The sequence below is a fragment of the Phocoena sinus genome, chromosome 7 (genome assembly GCF_008692025.1).
Source record: "Phocoena sinus isolate mPhoSin1 chromosome 7, mPhoSin1.pri, whole genome shotgun sequence".
Lineage (NCBI taxonomy): Eukaryota > Metazoa > Chordata > Mammalia > Artiodactyla > Phocoenidae > Phocoena > Phocoena sinus.
The window spans coordinates 39,258,334-39,284,929 of record NC_045769.1 but is presented as its reverse complement, the minus strand read 5'-3'; the positions used below and the strand labels follow the sequence as shown (position 1 = coordinate 39,284,929).

The 26,596-nt window shown below is 40.8% G+C and overlaps 1 protein-coding gene across 2 annotated transcripts in view; it reads right to left on the bottom strand.

Annotated features, from left to right (window-relative positions):
* HECW2 (HECT, C2 and WW domain containing E3 ubiquitin protein ligase 2) overlaps positions 1 to 26,596 on the bottom strand; it is a 250,867-nt gene that overhangs the window by 101,792 nt on the left and 122,479 nt on the right. For both annotated transcript variants that reach the window (XM_032637764.1, XM_032637765.1), the window contains exons 10-13: positions 21,415 to 21,565; positions 20,634 to 20,737; positions 19,641 to 19,765; positions 7,497 to 7,682 (exon numbers count right to left, since the gene is read on the bottom strand). In XM_032637764.1, the coding sequence (XP_032493655.1) occupies positions 7,497 to 7,682; positions 19,641 to 19,765; positions 20,634 to 20,737; positions 21,415 to 21,565 (566 nt within the window). The remainder of the gene's footprint in view (positions 1 to 7,496; positions 7,683 to 19,640; positions 19,766 to 20,633; positions 20,738 to 21,414; positions 21,566 to 26,596) is intronic.

Genomic DNA, 26,596 nt, shown 5'->3' with positions numbered 1-26,596 from the left:
GCAGGGGACATGGGTTCATGGCCCGGTCTGGGAAGATCCCACGTGCTGCAGAGCGGCTGGGCCCGTGAGCCATGGCCGCTGAGCCTGCATGTCTGGAGCCTGTGCTCCGTAACAGGAGAGGCCACGGCAGTGAGAGGCCCGCGTACTGCAAAAAAAAAAAGGAAAGGAAGGAAGGAAGGGATGGAGGGACGGAGGGAGGGAGGGAGGGAGGGAGGGAGGAAGGGAGGGAAGGGAGGAAGGGAGGAAGGGAGGGGGAGGGGGGAGGGGGGAGGGAAGGGGGAGGGGGAGGGAAGGGAGGGAAGGGGGGAGGGAAGGAGGGAAGGAGGGGAGGGAGGGAAGGGAGGGAAGGGGGGGAGGAAGGGAAGGGGGAGGGGGGAGGGGGGAGGGAGGGAAGGGGGAGGGGGAGGGGGAGGGAGGGAAGGAGGGGGGAGGGGGGAGGGAGGGAAGGGAGGGGAGGGAGGGAAGGGGGGAAGGAGGGGGAGGGAGGGAAGGGGGAGGGGGGAGGGGGAGGGAGGGAAGGGGGGGAGGGGGGAGGGAGGGAAGGAGGGGGGAGGGGGGAGGGAGGGAAGGGAGGGGAGGGAGGGAAGGGGGGGAGGGAGGGGAGGGAGGAAAGAAAGGAGCAAAGGAGGAAAGAATTTTTAAAAATGAAGAAAGAAAAAACACTCCTAGGTTAAGTAACATTTGGTTTTCCTTATTAAAACTCATATTCGTCTACCAGATATATTATCCCCATGAACACATACTAATGATCAAACCTAGCCAAGAACCAGAAGCATTTTAACCAAGTCACATTTTAATACTACTAATACATATTTCTTTTTTTTTTTTTTTTTTTTTTGCGGTACGCGGGCCTCTCACTGTTGTGGCCTCTCCCTTTGTGGAGCACAAGCTCCGGACGCGCAGGCTCAGCGGCCATGGCTCACGGGCCTAGCCGCTCCGCGACATGTGGGATCTTCCCGGACCCGGGCACAAACCCGTGTCCCCTGAATCGGCAGGCGGACTCCCAACCACCGCGCCACCAGGGAAGCCCCGATACATATTTCTTGCATAAATATAAAAAGTTTGTATCAACAATGTAACTCAGATCCCAAAATACCCTTGATTTTCACAGTCTTGAGAGTGTACAAACATTTAAGAATTACTGCAATAAGAAGTAAGAAGAGATTTTCTTTCTCTACTGGCCTACTTTCTTTGCTTATATGTTTTGTTTCAAATAAGGCAAGTCAAAATGTGTCCTGTATGTTAGTTGAAAATCCTAGACCTTAGGTACAACAAATATGTACACGTAGATATTGATCACAGTCTCATGAGGACTATCCTGCATATAATAAAATGTGGATTATTTCCCAAAATCAAAATGATTAAGGAAATCAAGTAATGGAACAAAATACTGATTAAAATGTAGTGTGGAATTCTGAATAAGATACCTTTCCAAATGTAATTAAAAGTAGAAAGAAAAGCATTACATATTTGATGTCAAACCCCGTTTGGAACTGTATCATCTAACCTTTAAGACTGAAGAATCAAAGATCTATAAAATCTAGGAAGTAAAAAGGGAAACTTACTCTTCCTCTAATTTAACCTATTAATTTTTTAAACAGCTTTACTGAGATATAACTCAGACACTATACAATTCACCCATTTAAAGTATATAATCCACTGTTTTTAGTATATATACAGGATTGTGCAACTATCACCATAATATAATTTTAGAACATTCTCTTCTCCAAATGAAACCACATACCTATTAGCATTCACTCCCCATCCCATCTCCAACCCAAGGAAACCATGAATCTACTTTCTACCTCTATAGATTTGCATATTCTGGACACTTCATATAAATGGAATAGTATGTGATATTTTGTGACCAGTTTCTTTTACTTAGCAAGTATTTTCAAGGTTTACCATACTGTATTAGTATTTCATTCCTTTGTACTGTTAAACGGTATTCCACTATATGGATCTACCACATTCATTTATTCATTTATCAGTTGATGGACATTTGGGTTGTTTCTACCCTCTGGCTATTTTGAACAACGCTACTGTGAATAGTTGTGTACAAGTTTTTGTTTGGAAGCATATTTTCATTTCTCTTGGGTATATACCTAACTGTGGAATTGCTGGATCATGTGGCAACTCTTTGTATAAACATTTTTCCAAAGAAGATATACAAATGACCAATAAGCACATCAAACAATGATCAACCTATTCTATTCATTTGCAGAGATAAAGAAAGTCAGACCTGGGAAATTTAAATGATGTATCCCAAGTCAGTTAGATGGCTAGTGGCCAGTGACGTCCAGACTAACCTTGCACAGGAAAATTATTACAGGATTTGGATACAGAAAGACATGGATCTGTATACAAGAGTTTACTTGCATACTTAACCTCTTTGAGCATTGGTTTCTTCATCTATAGCAAAACCTATTCCATAGGATTATTGTGAAAGTTAAATGAGCTAATATATTATCCTATCATAGAACCTGGCATCTAATTAGTCATTGATATATGTGAATTTCATTCCTTTCCATTATTCTATGCGTCCTTAGCATAAGGACTCTATGGTATTTGAGCATGAAGTCATGCATGTGTTTCTGGTGTGTTCCTAGCATTACATCTAGTAAACTACCTATGATCTAATCAAAACCTATATGTATGTATGTATGTATGACTCAGCCTTGAAGTATACCAGTAACCCCAGTACCTGGATTGGAACTCTTCTTCCTTGGAATGATAAAATATCTCTCATTTCCAAAGACAATCTCTCCCAATAGAGTGTAGCAGTTAAGAGTCATACTCCTAGAGTTAGAATCCTGAATTCCTCACTTACTTGCTAATACACACATTATTTAACATCTCTAAATTTCAATAAAATGTAGATAATAATAATAATAATACCCACCTCATAAACTTCCATGAGGTCCAAATAAGATAATTCATGAAAAAGTACCTAGTACAGTGCCTGGCACATGGTATAAGCTTAATAAACGCAGGTATCATCATTAACACCATTGTCACTGTCATTATCATCATCATCCTCATCTTACCTAGTAAGGCCTGATATTCTGTTCTTACTCTTCAACTAATAGTCAATTTAAAAAAATACTTTACTTCTTTTATGTAAGTCAAGGACATTTTTCACTCTAGAACTCTCAAAAAAAAAAAAAAAAGCATATCAGTATAGACTCTTGTGAAATCTCACCCAATTTAAACCTTTGGCCTTAAGTAATTAGAAAACAAAAAGTCTCTTCCAAAACTGAAGACAGCTAAAGTGTGGTACAAGCATAATCACTACCTTGTTCAAACATGTAACACGAAAAATCCAAGACAACATATGCATTAAGAGAGGTCAAATCAGGCGAATCTTAGGAGCTACTTCTGGTGACAGCACAGGAGGAGGGAGTGGCACTGAGGAGAGAGCCTGGAAGCTTCTTCATTTGTCCAAAGCAGACATCACTGAATAACCAGGAATCTACAGGTGACAAGTTTCATTCATTCATCAAACTTGTTTTGAGAATCTTCTATATGAATGGCACTGGGGTTGAAGGGGGTAATTAAACAATAAACAGAAGAACTCTCAAGAAGGGGATCATCTGCTTTAGAAGATAAAATAAGTTAACTATACCATGAGACAGATGGGGATAGCTGTCATAAAACAGTGCAAGGGAGACTCTGTGGGGAGTCGCTTATGCCTGGAGAGCCAAGAGCAGCCCATCCAATATGCTGCCCTTCAGTGATGTGTCTAAAAGCCCCCACCCCCTCAACTATGGTAGGAGACCCTACCACAGGCTCCCAGAGCACCTTCACTGTAATTGCTAGAAGATATACATTCACCCTCCTCACTGGTGAGAGGCAGGGTAAAAGCACAGACTTTGGAGCTGGATGTCTTGAGTCAAATCCAATTCTATCACGTACTAATTGTAGGACCTTGGTAAATTTGCCATGCTATGCTTCAGTTTCCTCTTCTAGAAAATATGGATAAAAATAGCAGTTATGTACAAGGCTGCTGTGAGTAGGGAAGGAATTAACCTAAGTGCTTATAAAATGGGTAGCACACAGCCAATGCTACATACTACATAATGCTACACTGTTAGCTTGTATCATTGTTATCACAGTGGCATGTACATAGTAGGCATTCAGAAGTGTGTTGAATGGCAAAACAAATGAAAACACAAAAGGAAGATGTTGCACTTGAGAAGACAACATGGGGCCAAATTTCATAAGCCTGAGCAGCTACGTTTGACAACGTTCCTCTTAAGAACCATTTCTTTTCATGCAGGTGAGGATTTGGCCATCCTATTCCATGCCAATTCTAGAAATCAATCATCACTGAGGGGAAAAAAAAACCTCGTAGTATTTAATAGCTTTCGATGTTATATTAAATGGGGCAAAAAGTTTACTCCCTTTAAATGTTCTGGAGGTAAAGCTATTCATTAAAAAGGGGAGCTAAAATTTCTGGCTGGAAGAAAACCTATTAACTGCCTGGAGGATGGGAGCCATGACTTTTAAAGTACAATCAAAAGCAGCACAGCCAAATACAGACATGGCCTTTCCCAAATGTTCTTCTAAGCTATTTTAGTTCATTGGAGGCCAATCATTTATACAGGAAGGATAGGGGAGAAGCACAGGGAGATACACCTGCTTTCATTAAGGTACCCAGCTTAGCTAAAAATCTTATTAAAGTCCAAATGCACAAAGCAGAAGAATCAGGCTAAAGTGATAATCTTTCAGGCCTGTCTGATAATCCATTTTGTCCACAAGGCCAGGGGTCTTTCCACATCTTTCATGCCACACAGCATTCAAATGCAAAGCCACCAACAGACTGTGAGGTCAGCTATCTACCAGCCCACATCCAGGGCTCTTTTTTTTTTTTTTTTGCCGTACGTGGGCCTCTCACTGTTGTGGCCTCTCCCGCTGCGGAGCACAGGCTCTGGACGCGCAGGCTCAGTGGCCATGGCTCACGTGCCTAGCCGCTCCGCGGCATGTGGGATCTTCCCAGACCGGGGCACGAACCCGTGTCCCCTGCATCGGCAGGCAGACTCCCAACCTCTGCGCCACCAGGGAAGCCCCCATCCAGGGCTCTTTACAATGCTTACAACTTCAGGCTGAAACCCCAAATGAATCCAAACCCTCAGGGAATAAGATGGATGGTTATGTTACCCACACAGCCGAGATAATGTTTACCTCTGTTTAACTATCGAAACTTTATAAAAGCTATGAGACAGAATTTGTTCTTAAGAATACATCGTAACTCAAATAGTATCCTAAGTTTAACTTAAACTTTTCTCGAGGTTCAGGTGTTATTAATAAGAAGCTCTCTCCTGAAGCATGTCTGACAAGTTGTGACTGGCAAGAAAGGAACCTCCCCTTCCATGTCTGCATGATAAGTTCCCGATTCCCTTTAGCTAAGGATACAAAATGACTTAGCAAGTTAAGTCTCTATATAGAGCAGAAATACATGCAGCATTATCTCAACTTGGGTTTCCCTGGAGCTATGGTTCTCTAATGAGTATAGCTCCTCATGACACCAGGAAAAATACTGTCAGAGTTGAGAACAGAGCTGAATTCTTCGTCTGCTAATGCTCTTTTATATGCAGGTATAATACAATCAATATTTTCCGAAGTCCTTTCTTGGACCACCTGAGCCCTTCCATTTAGTTAGAATGTTTACAAACACTGGGCTCTCAGGCTGTTGACCCAGAATCAGCACCAGCAAAGTGACATCCTCCTCTGGAAGGAGAGAGCACAGGAAGTGCCAAGGGTCCCTGCGTGCAGCTCTTAGTGTCCTGGAAAGACTTCCCTGCCATGCCCACCTGACTCTGATACAACGCCATTCTATCTGTGGTCCAGGGACCTAATCACAAATCCATTCTCTTTCATCTATTCTACTTCATGCTTGCCACTTCTAATCTCCTCTAGGCTGGGAATTAGAGGTTTACTAAAAAGAATTTACAGAAATCAAGTCAATAGTTTCAATGAAAGTCTGAGGGCTCCTCCCATGCAAAATACATACATGTACTTTGTAATATCTAATTTGACTGCTTATAAGTTATTAGATAAGATTGCTGGAAGCTGAGTTCAGGATGAGTAAGATGCTACTGTGGTATTATTGCCAGAGGGTACTTTGGGGGAGAACGGCATTTATTGAGTACTTTCCACATTCCATTCGCCTTGAATGCTCTTCCCTGATATGGTTTACTTCTCACTTCGTTCAAGTCTGTGTGCATGTAGAGCCTTATCTGTGAGGCCTTCCCCAGCCACCCTCTATAAAATAACACTCCACTACTGCCTTTCTCTAGACCCCATCTCCTGCTTTCTTTTAAATCATAGCTTTAATCAGCTCTTGGCATGCTATGTATTTACCTATCTGTCCATTGCCCATCTCTTTCCATCAGAATGGCAGTTCCATGGAGTAGCTGGCTTAGCTGTTTTGCACAGGTACTCAATAAGTATTTGTTGAATGAAAAAGTCAAGCATAGTTATTGTAAATATCTTGTCAATTTAATCCTCCCCACCCTACAAGTCACATATTTCAAGGCTTTTTATAGATAGGGAAATTGAGGTTGGTTACTCAATACTTGGAGAGCATGCTGTGGTGGTTAAGAGCATGGACCCTGGAAACACACTGCCTGGATTACAGCCCAGCTCAGACACTGCTCACCTCTATGACACTGGGCAAGTCACTGAACCATTCTGGACCTGGGGTCCTTTATATGTCAATAGCAATAATAATAACAGTACTGCCTTACAGAGTTGTTGAGAAGAGCTTAAACATACAAAGGGCTTAAACAGTTCATGGCTCATAGTAGGTGCTGAACGAGAGTTAATAAATAAAGTCTTAGCTGAGAAACACCTTATAAGAATTACTAACTTTCTCATTCTGATTTCTTACTTATATAACAACCTCCTGATTACAAGTCAGCTTTCTGGTTCATCTGTCGAAGAAGGAAGTACCGATGTGGTTACCCGGCCTGTGTGAGAGTTACGTATTTCTCATCATAAATTCATCAATCTGTGAATCTTGCTTTAATGTGCTAACAAAACCAGGGTTCTGAATCAACAAGACTGAGGCCCAAACCCTGACGGTGTCACAGACACACCTTGCACTGTTGCTTAGCAACCTCCTAGCCACTTTCTCCAAACAATGCCGCAACTTGTATTCAACTACCCACAGCACAAGCTGTATAGCTAGAAGAAGGAAGTGTTGTTGCCTAAGAAACCTTTTCTCTAATCAGTAGAAAATGGTGAGAGATTACAATTCAAAGAAAATCCAGGGGAAGTGAGGGTTTTGCCCAACAAGTGCCATCCACCGCATACACTACTTCAGAAAAGTGTAGCAATGGTTTATGGTATCAAACAACCTGCTTGTCCAGGTTTCCCTTGAACCAGGTCACGCAGGGCTTTTAGCCCTCACTTGAAGGGTAGGGCCCAGTGCCAAAGCCACAAGCAGCCCACAGTCACACGGAGGCTTCCCCATGGCAACTCCCGCAAGTTACCTTGCCCTGATGATCATGTTTCATTTCCCAGCCCCTCGGCAGCTCCAGTTGTTTGTTTGCAAACATGTTGAGGAATCCCACAAGGTCCCGGTTATGCTGGTAGCGTTCAAAGTGGTGGGTGTCCCGCCGGACTTTGGTGATCATGTGCTTCAAACACGTGTTGTTTGTAAACATGCGGTAGGCACTCTGGAGAGGATGGAAAAACAATGTTAATGTGCTTTGGGACATGCAAAAGTAACATATATACTCCCATGGGCATATTTAATCTTTGGAATAGTATACAGGTTTCAATGTAACTCAAGACCCACACATGGAAAACAGCAGATAAAGCAAAATAATTTTGATCAAAATAAAATAGACTACAGAAAATCAGGGAGTCTTCACTAATGGTTCTAGTTTTCTAAGGAACGAGAATGCTGTCGAGTCTCATTCTACACGTGATGTAAGATCCTAAAGTTGGTTTTAGGCAAAACCCACACAGTCGAAATCACACCATGCTGGAGACAAACATACCACCTCACAGTGAGCCCCAGTACAGCCAGTGTTTCCTCTGGCACAGGAACAGATCATTGGCTCTATGGGTGAGTGCCAATGAAGCAGCTGGCGTACATTTAGGAGCCAAGTTGTATGAAAAAATGCTTGGCCATATATTTGAATATTAGAAGTACATGCAATGGGCTGAGTTGTTCTCACTGAGAGTCATATTTATCTGAGACCAGAGTAGACTGGAGTTTTTCATCTCACTCCTGCTTGGAGGCATAATCTCAGTAAATGGAATGGCAGGCAGAACTACCTGGACTGTATAACTCAGTATTTTTTTTTTCTTTCTCCCTCTCTTTTTCCTGTGTGTGTACACACACACACACACACACACACAGACAAATACACATATATATGGCTAAATTTACATGATTGAAATACACATTTAATAAAATTCCATTATACCAGCACGTACAAAAAAGTGATTGTTTTGTAAAAGTATCTCATGATACTTAAAGAGGCCAAAAAAGGACCATGGGCTGTCTGCGTATGAGTCAGGCAACAAATATTCAATGCACAATACCATGTGCCAAGCAGTAGAAAAGGAATAACTGTATAGAGCTATTTCCTTAAGTCATCAGAAGAAACGTGATATTCATGAAATTGACCAACCGTGAATGATCTCTCCTGGAATGCTATTCTTCTCACATAGATTCAAAGGGCTTTGGATTCCTCTTATCTTTAGTGTCCCAGGGACACCAGACTAAGTCTGGAGGCCTTCAGGCTTTACTTCATGGGTTCTGTTATTTATTTCCTTTTAGACAGACCAAGGCAAACCCACAAGAAACCAGAACCCCTGGAAATCATTTCACTTTAATAAACATTTACTGTGCTGGTTATTGAGGATAAAAGATAAATGAGTATGAGGACAGTCAACAATGCTCCTGTCTTTCCAGGGTCCCTCAGGATGTGTCATGTCCAGGTCAAAGCATTTATTGCCGATGGGAGTCCCTCTAGAGCTTTCTTTTCTTTGGTACAGTGAGCACAGCAACCGGCCATGTTTGAAATGGTGGCTGCTTCCCAGTCTGGGTTCCTGGGTCTCTGAAGGACTACAGGGATCAGAGAACCCTGACAACCCAATTTGGAATGAGAAACAAACCTTTGCTGGCTTAAGCCACTGAGATTTTTTGGTCACCGTTATTGATGTATAACCTAAACTACATAAAGTAACTTTTCTACTGTTATTCTGATTAATTCGCTGTCATTATATACTTTTTGCTTTGCATTAGAATATTTTTCCTCTATCAAAATGGAAGGAAGGGAGGAAGGAAGGGAGGGAGGGAGGGAGGGAGGGAGGGAAGGCCAGCCACATTAAACAGTCCTCAAATATTAGTGTACTAGTTCCTTAGTAAACCTGAGTAGAAAATATTTTGAGGTCACATTTCAACCTGACAGTCTAAATGAGAGGAGGTTTGATGGCTGTGAGAAATTATGAGTTTCAGAGCACAGAGCACTACCAAAGCAGGCAGGCCCATGCAGGGGCTCTGGGCAATTAGAGAGCGCGAGAGAAGAAGAAAATGATACCATGAAAGCAGAGAAGGAGACTAATAAAAGAAGTTGGAGGGTGTCAGAGACAAACGTTAGCTAACTCACAGTTTAGCCTGTGGCTGACCCTTCCTTGGAGTCTTACGTCCAATCAGCAAGGCATCTGTTTTCTGCATTTGGCTCCATGGTGCTGATATATTTTCACAGAAGCCATTACAAGCATAGAGGCCAGAGACCACACTAGCTTCTGTGATGGCGATGGTAACGAACGTTCAAGTCATACTTCCTAATAAGTCTCCTTGGGGACAAATTATTGCGGGATAATTCTGTCAGATAAATCATTTCATTAGCTGTCTTCTAAATAGGTGTATGTCCTGTTACCCTTCCTTCTCCTTCCGCCCATTAAAATAAGAGGCCACATCCTGATTCTTTATTTAGAGCACCAGAAATGCTCCTCACTCCGCTAAAGAAAAGCAGCAGAACTTCATTAGGGCAAGCAGTGGTGATTAGGTGAAGGAACCCACTCCAGCCTCAGGCACGAAGCAACTCCCTGGGGTTGGACAGCTCTTTGAGCACAGGAGTCTTAAGGCTGGTCTTATAATTAATTATGTCCTTTCATCTTCCTCCTCTCCACTCAATGAGACGTGTAATACAGTGCCAAGTTCAACTGCTCTTTGCAAAAAGCATCTACCAAAGTAAATTAAGTGTAAGGAAGATTTCTCTCATCAGTAACCAGCAAACAACCTTTAGAACCACAGCTTTTTCAAGTCTGAATAATATGCACATGACTACTAGGGTCTATTGAAAACACATAAGGCAAACAGGAACATCCCTCTGGACTGCTACATGTCTATAAGAAACTACATACATACTTATTTACATGTATATGTTTATTTATACATGTTCATACGTATGTATAACATTTATACAAGTCTATGCTTATATATACAACTGTTTACTCTACTTTTAAATATATATTTTATGTTTATTCAATATGTATAGTATTGTTTTAAAATGTATATTTTGTATATATAGATACATATATATGATCTGAAATATAAATATCCTTTCTGAGTAATTTTGTTCAGAAAAGATATTTATACTCCAGTTCATACAGAACTATGGTGAGGATTCTAGTCACAGCTCATGGACAGAGACAAAGAAAGTAATTTACTCTCTGCCTCAATTTGCTCAACTATAAGACAGGATAATAGCAACTGCCCTGATTTCTTCATAGGCATGTGGGATTGAAATCCAGTGGAACAAAGGATGTAAAAGTGCTTTGAAGAGGTAAAAATCACTGTAAAAATATAGAGTGGAAGTAAGTACAAGAATATATAAGGGATTATACCTATCATAACTACATTCTAACAGATGAATTATAGTACTAAAACTGTCTTCTACTTTCAGTCGTTGAAGATCTTGGGGGAGCATCCCACTTTCTGTTAAGGGAAGAAGCGTCTCATAACCTCTCACTAATTATGTGCTAAGCCCTGTGCTAGACCCTGAGGATACAGAGATGAGCACAGCCTGATCACTCAAAGGGATAGAGAAGGAAAATTATAGGGGGAGGTGGGAGGAAGGGGTTCACTGGAGGCAGAAAGTAGAGCTTGGGAAACAGAGGCCACAGTAGCAGTGAAAATACTGAAACACACTGATAGAACTAGCAGAGCTAAGAATGAGAACAGTCCAAAGAGAAATACTAAACAGGTGGGATTAGGTTGAAAGAGCTTCGTCTTCAGGCATCTTTATTCGCCCTCTGGGGTTCAGTGGGTCTAATTGGAAAGGGATCTTTTCTGTGTTTGAGTTGTTGTTTTGTTTTGGTCTTACAGGGAAAATATGCAGTAAACGGATCTGATCTTCTACCTGAAACAAAAGTAGATTAGGAAAGGGCAAATGTACCTATTTCATAGCAGTCTCATTATAATGCACAGAACGATCTCACCTGGGAAGCTGCTGCATGTGGACTCACAAGCAGTAAGGCAAGTTGGCAACTGTTAACAGTAGACAGAGCCCCTTTAAATGAACCCTGCAGGGTGTAAAGTTTTCTTGTCCTTTGATGTGATTTAAGATGTCCATTTTGACCATCCCTTCTCTAATCCAAAACTCCCTTTCCCAATCCTTTTAGTTGTTTCTTGTCTTATCTCCCTAGTAAAGAAAGAAACACTCCATGGCTGGATGAATGATCAACTGATTATGAACTGAATTTCTTTGTGGAATTTTGTTAAAATAACACTCCTTAGAGCTTGACATGTTTTGTTTGGTTAAGTGCTTGAGGTGTTAGAAGTGAAAAATATTGAGATGAGCCGAGGGGAACGTTACTGCCATTCGGCAACAGAATAAGAAAATTGTATGTGAACACTCAGTTCTTATCAATCAACCAACTTATCGATCAATTAATTGCAATCAATGCAAGTAATAATCAAACCTCTTTTTTTGGCAGATATTTTTTTTAAGTGTTATGGTGATCATATGCCCAGGATTACCTGGCCCAGTCTTGATTTACTCTAAATCTGTTCTTTTCAATAACACAGGTAAGTATTGATACATTACTGCTAAAGAAAATCTATCATATTCCAGAAATCCTTCATCAAGAACAGGTATTCTGATTTCATGCTTGGAAAATATCATCACTGCCTCCATAGCAAATGTATACAAAGGCTCACAAGGGAGCAGATATGAGCATCTGTATATATTATTCACTAAACAAAATTTATCATGAACCACATCAAGTAACATTGTTTTCATAAGATATATGCTGGGATATGGAAACAGTCTTGTCTTAAGCAGGTGTTTCACAATATTTTTAATCATAAGGGATTTTACATTTTTCTCATCTAGCTAAAGAGTAAAATGGAGGGAAAACTGAACTTATTGACAAAACTAAACTATCAACTCATCTACCTTGCAATAGCGGGAATTTCTGTATTATAAGAATATATTTAAGTATTTTGGAGCAATATTTTTCTTCATTAAGTAGTGAGGAGTGTATAAGATGGAATTAATGTATTTCTAGAGAGTTTATTAAAAGCCAAAGTAATAATTATTTGGCATGTATGTTGGAAACATTATTCAGTTGCATATAATGAAATGTATTTATGTATGACAATTATTAGACAAACACAGTCATACCAACTATAAAAGACATGACACTAATAATTAAATCTTGAATTATCAGGAGAAATGGTTTATCAAGACAATTTTGGAAGCAATCTGATCACAACCAGAAGAGGGCAGTAGAATATATCTTAAAGCAACAACCACGCAAAAACAGAAAAAAAAAATCCCAATATTTTGTTCCTCAAGTTTTCCTTTAGAGTTATGCCACCTATATATCTACTTAATTTTGTTCTTTTCAATAAATATGATTAGGTATCCACCAAAAAACTATTAGAACTAATAAATGAATTCAGCAAAGTTGTATGATACAAGATTAAAATACAGAAATCTGTTGCTTTTCTATACGCTAATAATGAACTAACAGAAAAAGAAAGCAAAAAAAAAAATCTGTTTAAAATCACATGAAAAAGAATAAAATACCTAAGAATAAACTTAACCAAGAAGGTGAAAGACTTACACTCTGAAAACTATGAAAGATTGATGAAGGAAACTGAAAATACATAGAAATGGAAAGATCTTCTGCATCCTTGGATTGGAAGAATTAATATTGTTAAAATGTCCATGCTACCCAAAGCAATCTACAGATTTAATGCAATCCCTATGAAATACCCATGACATTTTTCATAGAACTAGAACAAAAAACCCTAAAATTTATATGGAACCACAAAAGACCACGAATTGCCAAAGCAATCTTGAGAAAAAAGAACAAAGCTGGAGGTATCATGCTCCCTGACTTCAGACTATACACAAAGCTACAGTAATCAAAACAGACTGGCACTGGCACAAAAACAGACACACAGAGCAATGGAACAGAATAGAGAGCCCAGAAATAAACCCACCCACCTTGGGTCAATTAATCTATGACAAAGGAGGCAAGAATATGCAATGGAGAAAAGACAGTCTCTTTAATAAGTGGTGCTGGGAAAACTTGACAGCTGCATGTAAAAGAATGAGATTAGAACATTTCCTCATACCACATACAAAAATAAACTCAAAATGGATTAAAGACTTAAATGTAAGACTTGAAACCATAAAACTCCTAGAAGAGAACATAGGCAAAACACTCTTTCACATAAATCATGGTAATATATATTTTTTGGATCTGTCTCCTAAGGCAAAAGAAATAAAAGCAAAAATAAACAAATGGGACCTAATTAAGCTTAAAAACTTTTGCACAGCAAAGGAAACCATCAACAAAACAAAAGACAACCTACTAAATGGGACAAAATATTTACAAATAATATGACTAACAAGGGATTAATATCCAAAATATATAAACAGCTTATATAACTCAATATCAAAAAAACGAACAACCCAGTTAAAAATTGGGAAGAAGACTCAAAAACATTTTTCCAAAGAATACATACAGATAGCTAACAGGCACAAGAAAGGATGCTCAACATCACTAATCATCAGAGAAATGCAAGTCAAAAGCACAATGAGATATTACCTCACACCCGTCAGAGTGGCTATCATCAAAAAGTCTACAAATAACAAATATTGGTGAGGATGTGGAGAGAAGGGAACTGTTGTACTCTGTTGGTGGGAATGTAAATTGGTGCACCCACTATGGAAAACAGTATGCTGGTTCCTCAAAAAACTAAAAATAGAACTATCATTTGATCCAGCAATTCCACTCCTGGGTATATATCCGAAAAAACCCAAAAACATTACTTCGAAAAGATACATGCACCCCAATGTTCATAGCAGCATTGTTTACAATAGCCAAGATATGGAAGCAACTCAAGTGTCCATCAACAGATGAATAGTTAAAGAAGACACAATGGAATATTACTCAGCCATAATAAATAATGAAATTCTGCCATTTGCAACAATGTGTATGGAACTAGGGAGTATTATGCTTACTGAAATAAGTCAGACAGAGAAAGACAAATACTGGATGTTATCACTTATATGTGAAATCAAAAAATAAAACAGGGCTTCCCTCGTGGCGCAGTGGTTGGGAGTCTGCCTGCCAATGCGGGGGGGGGCACGGGTTCGTGCCCAGGTCGTGGAGGATCCCACGTGCCGCAGAGCGGCTGGGACTGTGGGCCATGGCTGCTGGGCCTGCGCGTCTGGAGCCTGTGCTCCGCAGCAGGAAGGGCCGCGGCGGTGAGAGGCCTGCGTACCGCAAAAAAAAAAAAAAAAAAACCAAATATATATAACAAAACAGAAACAGACTCACAGATATAGAAAACAAACTAGTGGTTACCAGTGGGGAGAAGGGAGGGGGAGGGGCAAGATAGGAATAGGGTATTAAGAGATACAAACCACTATGTATAAAATAGATAACCAACAAGGATATATTACACAGCACAGGGAAATAGCCATTATTTTGTAATAACTTGAAATGGAGTATAATCTATAAAAAATATTGAATCACTACGCTGTACCCCTGAATCTAATGTAATGTTGTAAACCAACTATACTTCAACAAAAAGAAATCACAAATCGCACACCGTAAAAAGATGGTAGCTTGAAATTGGCCACAGCGGGAATATTAACACTGAAGAAATCGGTAAATGCAAATCAGGCCTTGATATTGTTTTATGGGCTGTCTAGACTAAGAGTGAGTAAACTATAGACTCATGGGCTGACTGGCTGTGTTTGCTAACCAAGTTTTATTGGAATACAACCACATCCATTCATTTACATGTTGTCCTTGGCCCAAACGCTGAAAATATTTACACTCTGGCCCTTTCCAGAAAAAGCCTACTGACTTTTTCTAAATAATAAGTTCTAGACTTAAGAAACTGGTAAAGAAAATAAAATGCTAATAATACAGATTAAAGTTCAAATTGTGCCATTACATTGCAAATAGCGCATGTGCGTGCACACACACACAATGAAGAAAAATAAGTCCAATATTCAAACACTATTATCTAGCTAAACAAAGAAGGTGCTGGCCTCACTGACAAAAGAGTGTGAAGAATGTCAGCTCTCCCTCCAAGATATGTGCCACATTCATCCACCTGTCACCATCTCCACTGCTGCGGCACTAGTCCAAGTCCCTTCCATGTCTCACCACAGCGCCTTTTCACTTGCTTCCATGATGCCAATCTTGCCTTTTAAAACCCATTCTCAACACAGTAGGTAGAAGAAACTTAAAAAAAATCAAAACTACACCCCCACAGGAACCCCTTTTAGAATAAAGCCCATTTAGAATGAAGCCCAAACTCCTTGCCAGATCACACAAGCCCTACATTTTGAAGCCCTGCTCACCTCTCTGACCGTACTATGTACCACATCAAACTCATTCCTGTCCTCAAGCCTTTGCTCTTCCTTGGCAAGGAAAGTTCTTCTCCAAGACCTTTGCCTTTCTGGCTTCTTGACATTGTACAACAGCTTGAATATGACTCCTTGGAGAGGCCTTGCCATCCACCTGATCTAAACCAGCATCTGCAGTACCTTGGCCCCAAGTCACCCTAGCTCAGTCACCTGTACTGTTTCAGTTGCCTCACGACACATTTTACCGTCTGCATTATCTTTTCTTGTTCACTAGTTGATCTTTATTCCACTGTATCCTGAGAGTCTCGAATGTACTAGGCAAATCATAGGCTTTTAATAATTATTGGTTGAATGAATGCATGAACAAATGAACAAAGGAAAACTCATGTTACCTGACCTCAAGTCCAAAGCTTTTCCCACCGCAGTATGACACTTTCTGTTTTAGACTGACAACTCTGAATGTTATCCCATTGTATGAAAGCCTACGATCTCCTAGAATTGTCGCATACACGAGTTTAGGTTCCTGTAATCTGGCTTCTGCTTACCTTTCCAGGCTCAGATCTGACTTTCACTAGTGTCCCATGGTCTCCGCACACCAGCAACACCAAACTGCTGTACTAGTAATTTGGTTTCAGTACTTCTATAGTAATTACTAAGACAACCCTGCAACTTCATGGATCTCTTGTTCTGTAAATGCTGCTCCTTCTACCTAGAGAGCTCTGGCCCATCTAGGGCAAGTTCCTATTCAATCTTTAAAACCTATCAATCTTTAAAACCTATCAGTCTTTAAAACCTACTCAGTCTTTAAAACCTATCCCAAACGCCAACCCATCCACGGCTCCTCCCATATGCCTTCTCCCCAGAGTTAATCACGCACCCCAGCAGGATATCTTCTACAACCTTCCATCACCGCACTTACAACTCTGCTCACTGCATTGGAATGTGTTTTCAAGTCTGGGGCTCCAGAGCCCACAGTTGCTGTCAGTTTTGTATCTCTAGGACTTAGTGCCTGGTATACAGTAGGGAATCAACAACTGTTGCTACACTGAATGCCTCTTGCATGAAATCTGAGAACAGCCTTCTCCCAAGTCCTCTCTCTTCCAAGATAAACCTATAACCCATGAGATAATGATCGGTATGTTAACTGATCAATAAATATGTGCATACTAATAGCCTCGCCAACAGCTCCTGGTGATTGGACTATGCTGACTGCTACTTTTCCCAACAGTCTATTTTTCCTAAGGCATATAATCTGTCTGGTTAAATTCAAAATGTTCTTACATTCCCTTAACAAGCCTCTCAAGAGTCCTCTTCTTCAGTTTCTGTTCTATTTACCCACCAAAGCCTGCCAACTCTCTGCCTGTGATTCTCTCATGCTGGATCCTTCCTCGTTATTTCCTCACCTCCTAGTCTAGGCTCTTATCAGCTCCAGCTACTACGAATGGGTTGTATACAGCTGGATGTCTGTGGCCAGGGTCTCCCCCGGCCCCCATTCTAAAGCGCTCCAGGTGCAGCTAAGACAACCTTCCCCTAATTAAAATCTCCAGGAAGCCGCTGCCTCAGCCCTCAGAGACTTGCGGGACAGGGCCCGCCTTGCTCGCCCTGTTACCCCCAGCACCTTGCAGAAACACGAAGCTCCTTCTTGATGCCTCCACACTTAGTCCAGTTTCGAGCTGTTTACTTGCGCGTTAGCTGACCCAGCAAGATGAACTCCTGTGTCAGACCAAAGCCCTACAGGTGTTTCTCGTTTGTTCTTTTTCCCATCCCTAACAGCCAGTTTTTCACCAAGTCACGTTGACTCTACCTTCAAAATAGCCCTTGAGCCTGTGCACTTCTCTCCATCTCCACGCCAACACCAGTATTCCAGCCATCACTGCCTTTCCCTTGGACCGTGAAGATCCTCCGTTCTCATCACCCTGCTTCCTTCCTTGCCTTTCTACGCTCTCCAGATCCAAGCATGTCACACTCTTAAGTGCATGATGGCTTCCCGCTGCTCAGAATAGAATCTAAATCCCCTGCCATGTCCCATAGGCAGACCTATGATCTGGATCTCACTGACTTTCCAACGTAGTATCACACCACCCCCTTTTCTATCACTACACAGCAGCCCCTCTGCCCTCTTCTGAGCCCTGGGGCCCCTGCACTTCCTGTTTCAACTGCTTGAAATGAGCTTCCCCTGGCTTTTCCCATGGTTGATGATTTCTCATCTTTCAACTTCCAACTCAAAAATTATTTCTTCAGAGAGGTATTCTAGAACCATCTTTCTAAGGTAGCCTTCATTCTCTGCCCATTCTAGGATAAGAACTTGATCTTATTGCCCACTGTGTCTGCAGCACCTACCATAATTTCTAGCATAAACCGTGTTTTAAGTAATATTTATTGGATGATTAAAATAACTCACTATGCACATAGGACATGTTTTTCACTTCTGTCTTTGCTCACGCATACCCTCCACCTAGAAGGCCCCCCTACTCCTTTCTTTTTTAACCAGCCAGTGTCTCTTATTTATTCTGTGAGACAATTTAAGATTCACATCACAAAGAATGCTTTCTAACCAACTTTCCTATCACACTCTAATTTTTTTCTTCACACACACACGCACACGTGCGCCAAAACACAAGTTTTGGCTTAAACTATATAACATTTTCGAACACTTTCTTTCCTTCTAGAAATGTCTGAGATAAATATCATGCCCAGGACCAGAGAACAGGTATGTAACATTTTCCACTGTCACCCCATGGACTTCATATACCCTGGTGCCTCCAGGAGGTTAACACTTCCTGAGGAAAATTAAAACCTCCCATTCCAGATGGTAATTCCAAAATAAATGTGGGAAAGGGGCACATGAATAGAGCTGGAGAAACTGATGGTCATGAGGACTTAATGGGCTGGGGATTGGAAGCTAGCGAGGGGTTTCTTGGTTAAGGAACCAAGATCAGGAAAGGGGTAGAATTTTTGTTAAAAGTCAAGACTGGGGGAAATGAAAGAAAAGAAGTGAAGCAGACAGTCAAAATGATTTCTCTCTATTTAAACAATGATTAAAAGGCTGACTTTTTTATAACCTTCTGGTTAACAAAAGGTTGATTCTTTTAGCTGATGCTAACATTTTTAGGCCTCTAGCAAAATTACAGAGGGAGGGCTTCTAAAGAATAGACCTATTAGTAAAAGGAGGGAAATTTAAATGTACTTCATCCTTAAACACATCACCATTACCCCTCCTCCCACTAGCCCCCCCCAAAAAAATCCTGATCTCCCACACAAACCTCATGTATCTTTAAAAAATTCCTCTATTTATGGATTTACTTTTTCAGATTACAGCAATGTATACACGTTATATTCATTCTTTCTTTTGGAGAGCCCGTCCCAATATCTCAAAGCTCAACCTGACCAACGCCTGTTGTCAATTCTCAGATATTTGGTTATACTTGTGCACGCAAAACAAGGTGGCCATTAAGAGCACAGACTCTGGAGTCAGCACCTCTGGGATTTCAACCCCAGCTATCACACTTAGTAGCTGTATAACCTTGAGCATGTTATTTAAGCTCTCTATGCCTCAGTTTCTTCATCTGGAAAAATAGAAGTTTTATCTAACTCATAGGTTTGTTTGGGCTAAATGGGTTAAGCCATGGGTAGTGCTTAACACTGAGCATGGAACACATGTGGTGCTCGGTAAACTTAGCTATTTTCATTCTTACTGTTATGACGTAAACGAGGATAATTTCCTTTGGCCTGGTGCTCTTTCCCTCACATCCTCTCGGATTTGATACTCACAGGGTTAGAATGCAGCACAGTGAAGAACTCTGGGCTGATGAGGAACTTCACGGGGGGAGACTGTAACAGCAACGTGAGCCTGGATCTGGAGGTAGAGTGGGGCGGGACGTTCTCCCGTCGGAAATCTAGACGGGGCAGACCACAGAGGCTTTCAGGGAGGTCTCTGCACATGCTGGAAACATCTACTCACTTCCGTCTTTATTTTAAAACAACACCTATATCGTTTGTTATTATTTTAATCCCCCAAACACTTTTTACTTTTCTGTAAATCACGCATAAAACCCAATTGCTCTCCATCACATTAAAATGGAATTCAATAATATATCTAGTCACTATTAACATTTTTAAAAATAAATTTATTTATTTTTGGCTGCTTTGGGTTTTTGTTGCTGTGGGCTTTCTCTAGTTGTGGCGAGCGGGGGCTACTCTTCGTTGCAGTGCACAGGCTTCTCATTGCGGTGGCTTCTCTTGTTGTGGAGCACTAACTCTAGGTGCACGGGCTTCAGTAGCTGTGGCACATGGATTCAGTAGTTGTGGCTCGCGGGCTCTAGAGTGCAGGCTCAGTAGGTATGGCGCACGGGCTTAGTTGCTCCGTGGCATGTGGGATCTTCCCGGACCAGGGCTTGAACCTGTGTCCCCTGCATTGGCTGGCGGATTCTTAACCACTGCGCCAACAGGCAAGTCCCCACTATTAACATTTTAATGCATCCTTAGATTTTATAAGTAATCAGATTCCATCTTTTTCTACTAACCCACAGATCCAGAGATTAAAGTAATTTATATCCTGTTTGGTTTTGTGATTCTTTTCTTAGTACTAATAAAAAGTCGAGGATTAGAAGAGGTGTCTGGTGAATTGGACTTTTTGAGTTGAATTACCTGGTCTTCATGAAGATCAAAAGTCCTTTTAAAGAAAGCTTCATTTCTTGGAAATCCTTACTTACTTGTTTTCTATTTTTGCGAGATTACAAAACAAACCAACCCAAAGGCTCTTACCTGCACTGGCTTGGTGAAAGTCGGCTTCCTCCCCTGCCACATCAATCGCATTGGTGTTTTCCTCAGGCCTCTCATTAGTCATGGTTCTGCGGATACTCTGGTATCTAAAATCAGAAGCCTAGAGTTACAACACAGCAGCCTCTAAAACACAGGGCTCAACTGCTCCACCAGAGCCCAGAAGTTTTCACCATCTTCCCAGCCTGGACCATTTCCTCCTCAAACCTCCATCCCGTGACCTTCTGGGCCATCTGTTAAGTAAATCCATCGGATTTAATTTCTTCTGTCCATAGTCTGTGGAACATTTTCTTAACAAATTAATAAAACTTTAAAAAAACATTGTGGCCTTTAACCAAAGGAAACTAAATTCCTATATTGTTAAAGAACAACTTTTGTTCCACAGCAATTAGTTTTGGGAAAAGAAGGACAGATTTTTAAAAGCTTAGGTAACTAATAAAGATGCATTACGAACGAAGATTCTAGATATTTAAAAAGCTATCTGGGTTCAAATGACAAGTGTATATGCTCTGTTTTATTAAAAATCAATGCCTTGGGTTGACTAAAGGGGTCATCTCATTACTTATTTCCTCTCTAGTTTCTAAGCAAGCTGTGGATGTGTGCACTTATTAATTTTTAACCAAGAGACATTCAATGAAGTCTATGAATCGAGAGAAGCAACAGCTCCACCTTAATGACAGGACCCCCCAGAGATGAAAGAGGCAACCGTGTTTTCCATTTTGCACTGTGTAAAAATTAGCCCAACCACAAAACTGCCCATCCTCACCGCCGGTTCAGCTGCTCCATCTGCTGTATGGAGTTGGACCTCTGCAGCACCTGCGGGGCAGGGGGAGCTGTGGGCCGCTGCCAAGTCGTGGTTCTGTTTACGTGATCCACGTAGAAGATCCTGCCATGGCTGTCAATGCGTGCCTCCCAGTCTAAACAGCAGTAGTGCACAGAGAGGGATTAGGAGGGGCAGCTGAAGCCATTAACGTGGTTCATCAAGCAGCACATGTTTTCTCCCTGACATGCTACACTTTGGGGCTAATAACGTATACCTGGGTGCATAATCCAGCACTCCCCCCAGTCCACTCCAGAATCTGTTTGACCAGTTAGTAAAACAGCTCCTGTGTGCATAACCAACACCTTAAAGAATCCCCGAATGTAGGGGATCCTCCCAGATCCGCCCACAATGCTCATCCTTCACGTATGAGCAACTTTAAAAATTACTAGTTGGTATCATAATACTTTAGATATTCACATCAAAATTGGTACTGATGTTTATTGTCACCCAAACTTGATTTCTTCTGTTTTTTTTCCAACCTAGATGAAAGACTCACAGCTGGAAATTTCTACGTGTATATTTACACACAATTTTAGTAGATGTAGTCTTCGGAAGAAGGTAGTGCTAGCCTAGTCATCAAACAGTATCATTATCTACAGACTTCCATTTACACTTTCCCAAAGAGGAATACATTTTCAGAGCAAGGTTAATGACTTGTCTCCAACCTTAAATAAATACAATGTTTTAAAAGATTATTTACTTTTATGTTTAAGCAATCTCATTAAATGTGTTAGTCTTTGTAAACAAATATGTAAGAGCATGTTCAGTAAAAACAGCAAGCACAGTAGTCTTCAGGGCCAGCCATCCCACCTCTGTGAATTCTCTAAAAGGCCATTCCCCTATAAAAATAAGCAGAGCGTGAGCTGATCTTTACAAAAGGCAACAATTTTTAAATTGATTGCAATGGGGAAGGGTAATTTATATTAATTTACATAGGAACATATGAAAACAGCAGAGATCTATTCTTTAACCAGGAAAGTGCTTTATACATTGCTATTTCTAGGACAAATATGTTTTGAAATTAATAAGCACCTTTCTCTTGAGCAGCTCTGTTAATTTCAAAACTCTCCATGTGATCACACAGCTTATCAGCAGACGCCGTGGGTCTCATCCCAGAGACCAGGACGAAAGCATGTTTGCTCCTGACCAGCTATGGCATCTACTCTGGAGGTGAACGGAACAAGTATTCCAACTAAGTCCTTAGGATTGCAAAAACCTGCACGGTAGATCCCAGCCAGCACCGGAAGACCACTGAAGACTGCCTCAGCTGGGAGTGGAAGGATATCTTTTTGTTGATTTCAGCTGATCATAATTTATGACACATGGCAAGGGAAAGAAAAATTTTCTGTGAGGAAAAGCACCACACAGACAGCAAACAACTCCGTGTCACTCATGCTCCAAGGTAAGGCGGACTCACAATGAAGCAGGCTGCCAAGAATGAATTATTTGAGCACGGCTGCAATCCCATCAGTAGGACATTTCCAAAAGGCCTCCTGCTCAGCCTGCCATATGCTGACAAACAGTAGGCACATAAAGGCATTTTCAGGAACCATCTTCTAAAACCTTTGATCCACTCCATTGTTTGGCTCTGCTCCTCGCACACTTTCCCATCTCAAAGATTCTGAGAACAAGTATTCCCGCTGCATTCCTCTCTCAGTAGAGCCAGGATAATTCAAGCACATACTATATGTCAGATCAAATGCACATGGAAACAAATGACCATTCCTTCCCCCCCAAGAATGTTTACAGAAGCTTCCAATTTTTTAAAAATATGTAGGATAGGTCAATTAGGGATAAAAACAGAACAGAAACCAACTAAAGGAAGCAGAGAGAGAGATTCTGCCAAGCTCCCAAGATAAGGTTGTCACTACAACTTGGCTCAAAGTTTTCTGGCAGTTACAGCAGAAGAGAAAACACACTGCTGCATACTTTCCATTCTCTGACAAAAGAATATTAGAAAAGTATCTTCAAAGATGGAACTTTTTCCTTGAATAAAGTATACAAGAATTTACCCCAAGAAATGTGACCTGTATGCAGGCCACACGGGTAGGAAAATGGAGGAGGGGGTGTCTCCAAATATATTCACCACTGTGCCTTGCACATAGCATGTAATGAATGAATAAATAATTTAAATAACGTAAAGCTATTAAAAAATGATTCTTCTTACGGTTACCGGGGGGGGGGGGGTCGGGAGGAGGGATAAACTGGAAGATTGGGATTGACATCAACACACTACTATATATAAAATAGATAACTAATAAGGACTTACTGTATAGCACAGGGAACCCTACTCAATACTCTGTAATGGGAAAAGAATCTAAAAAGAGTAGATATATGTATGTATATAACTGATTCACTTTGCTGTACACCTAAAACTAACCCAACATTGTAAATCAACTATACTCCAATAAAAATTTTAAAACATGATCTTGTATTCACTTTCCACAAAGGCCAGGAATAACCTTCATTTGTATCTCAATAAAGACATTTCTATGCAATGGGAAAAACAAGAAAACAAGGTCCAAAAATTTGCTTTCTAAGAATATGGGATGTTGGATGCACATTAAGACTCTCCCTATCAAATATCATATCTTTAAATTGAGGTTGTTACTTAAGTCCCCATAAAGAGAAATGCTATACTGCTGGTTTCAAGTGGACACTCGACATTGAACTGGGAAAGACTGTTATGCTATTGGCTTATTCGTGAACTACATAACTACTCTTACCCAAGCGGTCAATACCCTTCCATCCAGGCAAGACAGCAGAGGTGCCTGTAGGAAGGTCAGTCCTCTATCATTATCTATTCGCGGGGGTGGGGGTATGGTTGCTTTAATATTTTATAAGTATTTACATGAGGCCTGGTTTGTTCTTGGTTAAGAAAGCATATGAGAACACATGGCCTGGTATCAGTTTCTTTCACAGACAATGCTAAAATCACACAGGCAGGGTTAGAAGACTAGGATCTTGGCATTTACTTCCCTGTCTTGCCACACTGTAAACTGGGGTACATAATCAGTGTGCAGCGAGACTGACAGCAATGTGTTGGGGGTGTGTGTGTGTGTGTGTAATGCGTTTGTTGTGTGTGTGTAATGCACTAGATTAGCAAGTAGAAGGCCTGTATCTGGCCATGGCTTTGTCATACCTTTGCTACATGACCTTCAACAAATTACTACACGTCTATGGCCCACAGTTTCTTTACCTAAAAAATTAGAAGACAGAGGTAAACATTGCTACGGTCCCTTTCAGTTCTAAAATAACATGAATCTGCAATGACACCCATTTTATCACATTAAGTTCAGGAAGGACCTAGCAACATCTTATGTCTAGGCCAGAATTTCCAAAATAGATTCTAAGTTAATTAAGCCTTTGGGGCCAGGGGCTTTGGGGTTCTGAGGAGTAGGGCTGCTGAACCACCTGCCAACCCCACTTTAAACACTGCAGCTCCAACATTATCTGTTGTGCATATTAGTCTTCCACATAAGATTTCACTTCCATAAAGAGCTTCACAGCAATAATAAAGTTTGAAAACTATTATCTAGAAAATGTTTCTCAAGGTGTGGGATTCTGACAGTATGTGTCAGAATCATTGTGAGTATCAATAAAAATGCAGATGCCAAGGACACAGCCCAGCTCTTCAAAATCAGACTATCTGAAGCCAGGACTCAGTTATCTACATTTTAAACAAACTTCCCAGGTGATTCCTAGACACACTAAAATTTAAGGGACACTGACGTAAATTAACAAGAACTTAAGACAGCAGCTAACTTACTGGACAAACCCATGGAGCTAAGGCTGGATGTCTTAGAAGTCATGAAGTGCGGGCTCGCAAGAAACTAAATTTCAGCCTAAATACCCTAAACTGAAATCCAGGAGCAAGTGTACACTTAAGACACCCTGAGACTCAAATATAATAGCCCCCTTTAAATAGCTGGACATTAAGGGTAAGTCAGAGAGTTAGCATGAAAATCTACACCAAGCCACTGTCACAGCATTTATTCCAGATGCAGGGAGGTAGAGCCGGGCAGGTCTTAGATATTTTCAACTTTTAGAATCAATATATGTAGGCAGGGGGCAGGGGTCATCACTATGGCCCCTCTTCATCTCATCACTCTTCTTTTTCGCTCCTCTCAAACTAGACCTTGGTCTCCACTGGGCCACCCAGGTGATTAGATGAAGACGTGAACACATCTCAGTGAGTGCTGAGACTGGGAAGAAGGTCAATGTCTAGACAGGATGAATCACATATCAGGGGAAGCCAGCACTGAACTGTCTGTCTACTACGGAACTCAAAGCGGTGAGAGGACTAAGGGTAGGGAACTGACCTGCTTGTAAATGGATTAAGGAAAACGAAGTACCTGAATATTGTGAAGTAAGTTTATAAACCCACTGTAAAAATTACAATAACCGTGGTATCCTCACCAAAATGGTGAGATGATGAAGTTACAATAAACTAAGGGTACTTTTAAGGAAAAAAAGCTTTGTAATAGATGCCAGAAATCAGTGTTTAATGGATTATTTTTTCCTTATTTAAACACTCAAAGAAGTATGATACCATTTATATAAAGTACGAAAGTAAGTTAAACTTGTCTGTGCTCTGGGGAGTCAGGACAGTAGGTCCCCTTGGTCTTCAGGAGTGGGGGTTGGAGACTGGTAGCGAGGCACAAGTGGCCTCCCAGGGACCACAGATGTGGTGCTGATTGCCCAGGTGGGCACAGTTTGGGAGAATTCAGCAGGCTGAATGTGCTCTTTTCTGCATGTACATTATATTTGAATAAAAAGTTTTAAAAAATCTCAAATAGCTGCATAGTTTGGACCTTAATATTCGATTTTTAAGGAAGTAGTTTTTTAGATTAAAAGTGTGAATTTTTTTCTCCAAACTAACTTTTAGGTTCTAGAGAATAAGAGCCCCTAGCTTTAAACAGAGTAGAAATTCTATAAGATTAATTGTATTTTTCAGATTCATTACCTTCTTTTAAACCTTCATTTCAAAGGATGCTTTAATAACAAAAGTGCACAACAACAAAAAATGATAAACATCCCCCTGTGTTTTTCCAGAGCTACTCATTTGAACCCACCGCATAAGTAATACACAAGTCCTAAAAATATGGCAATAAGCCTGGGATCC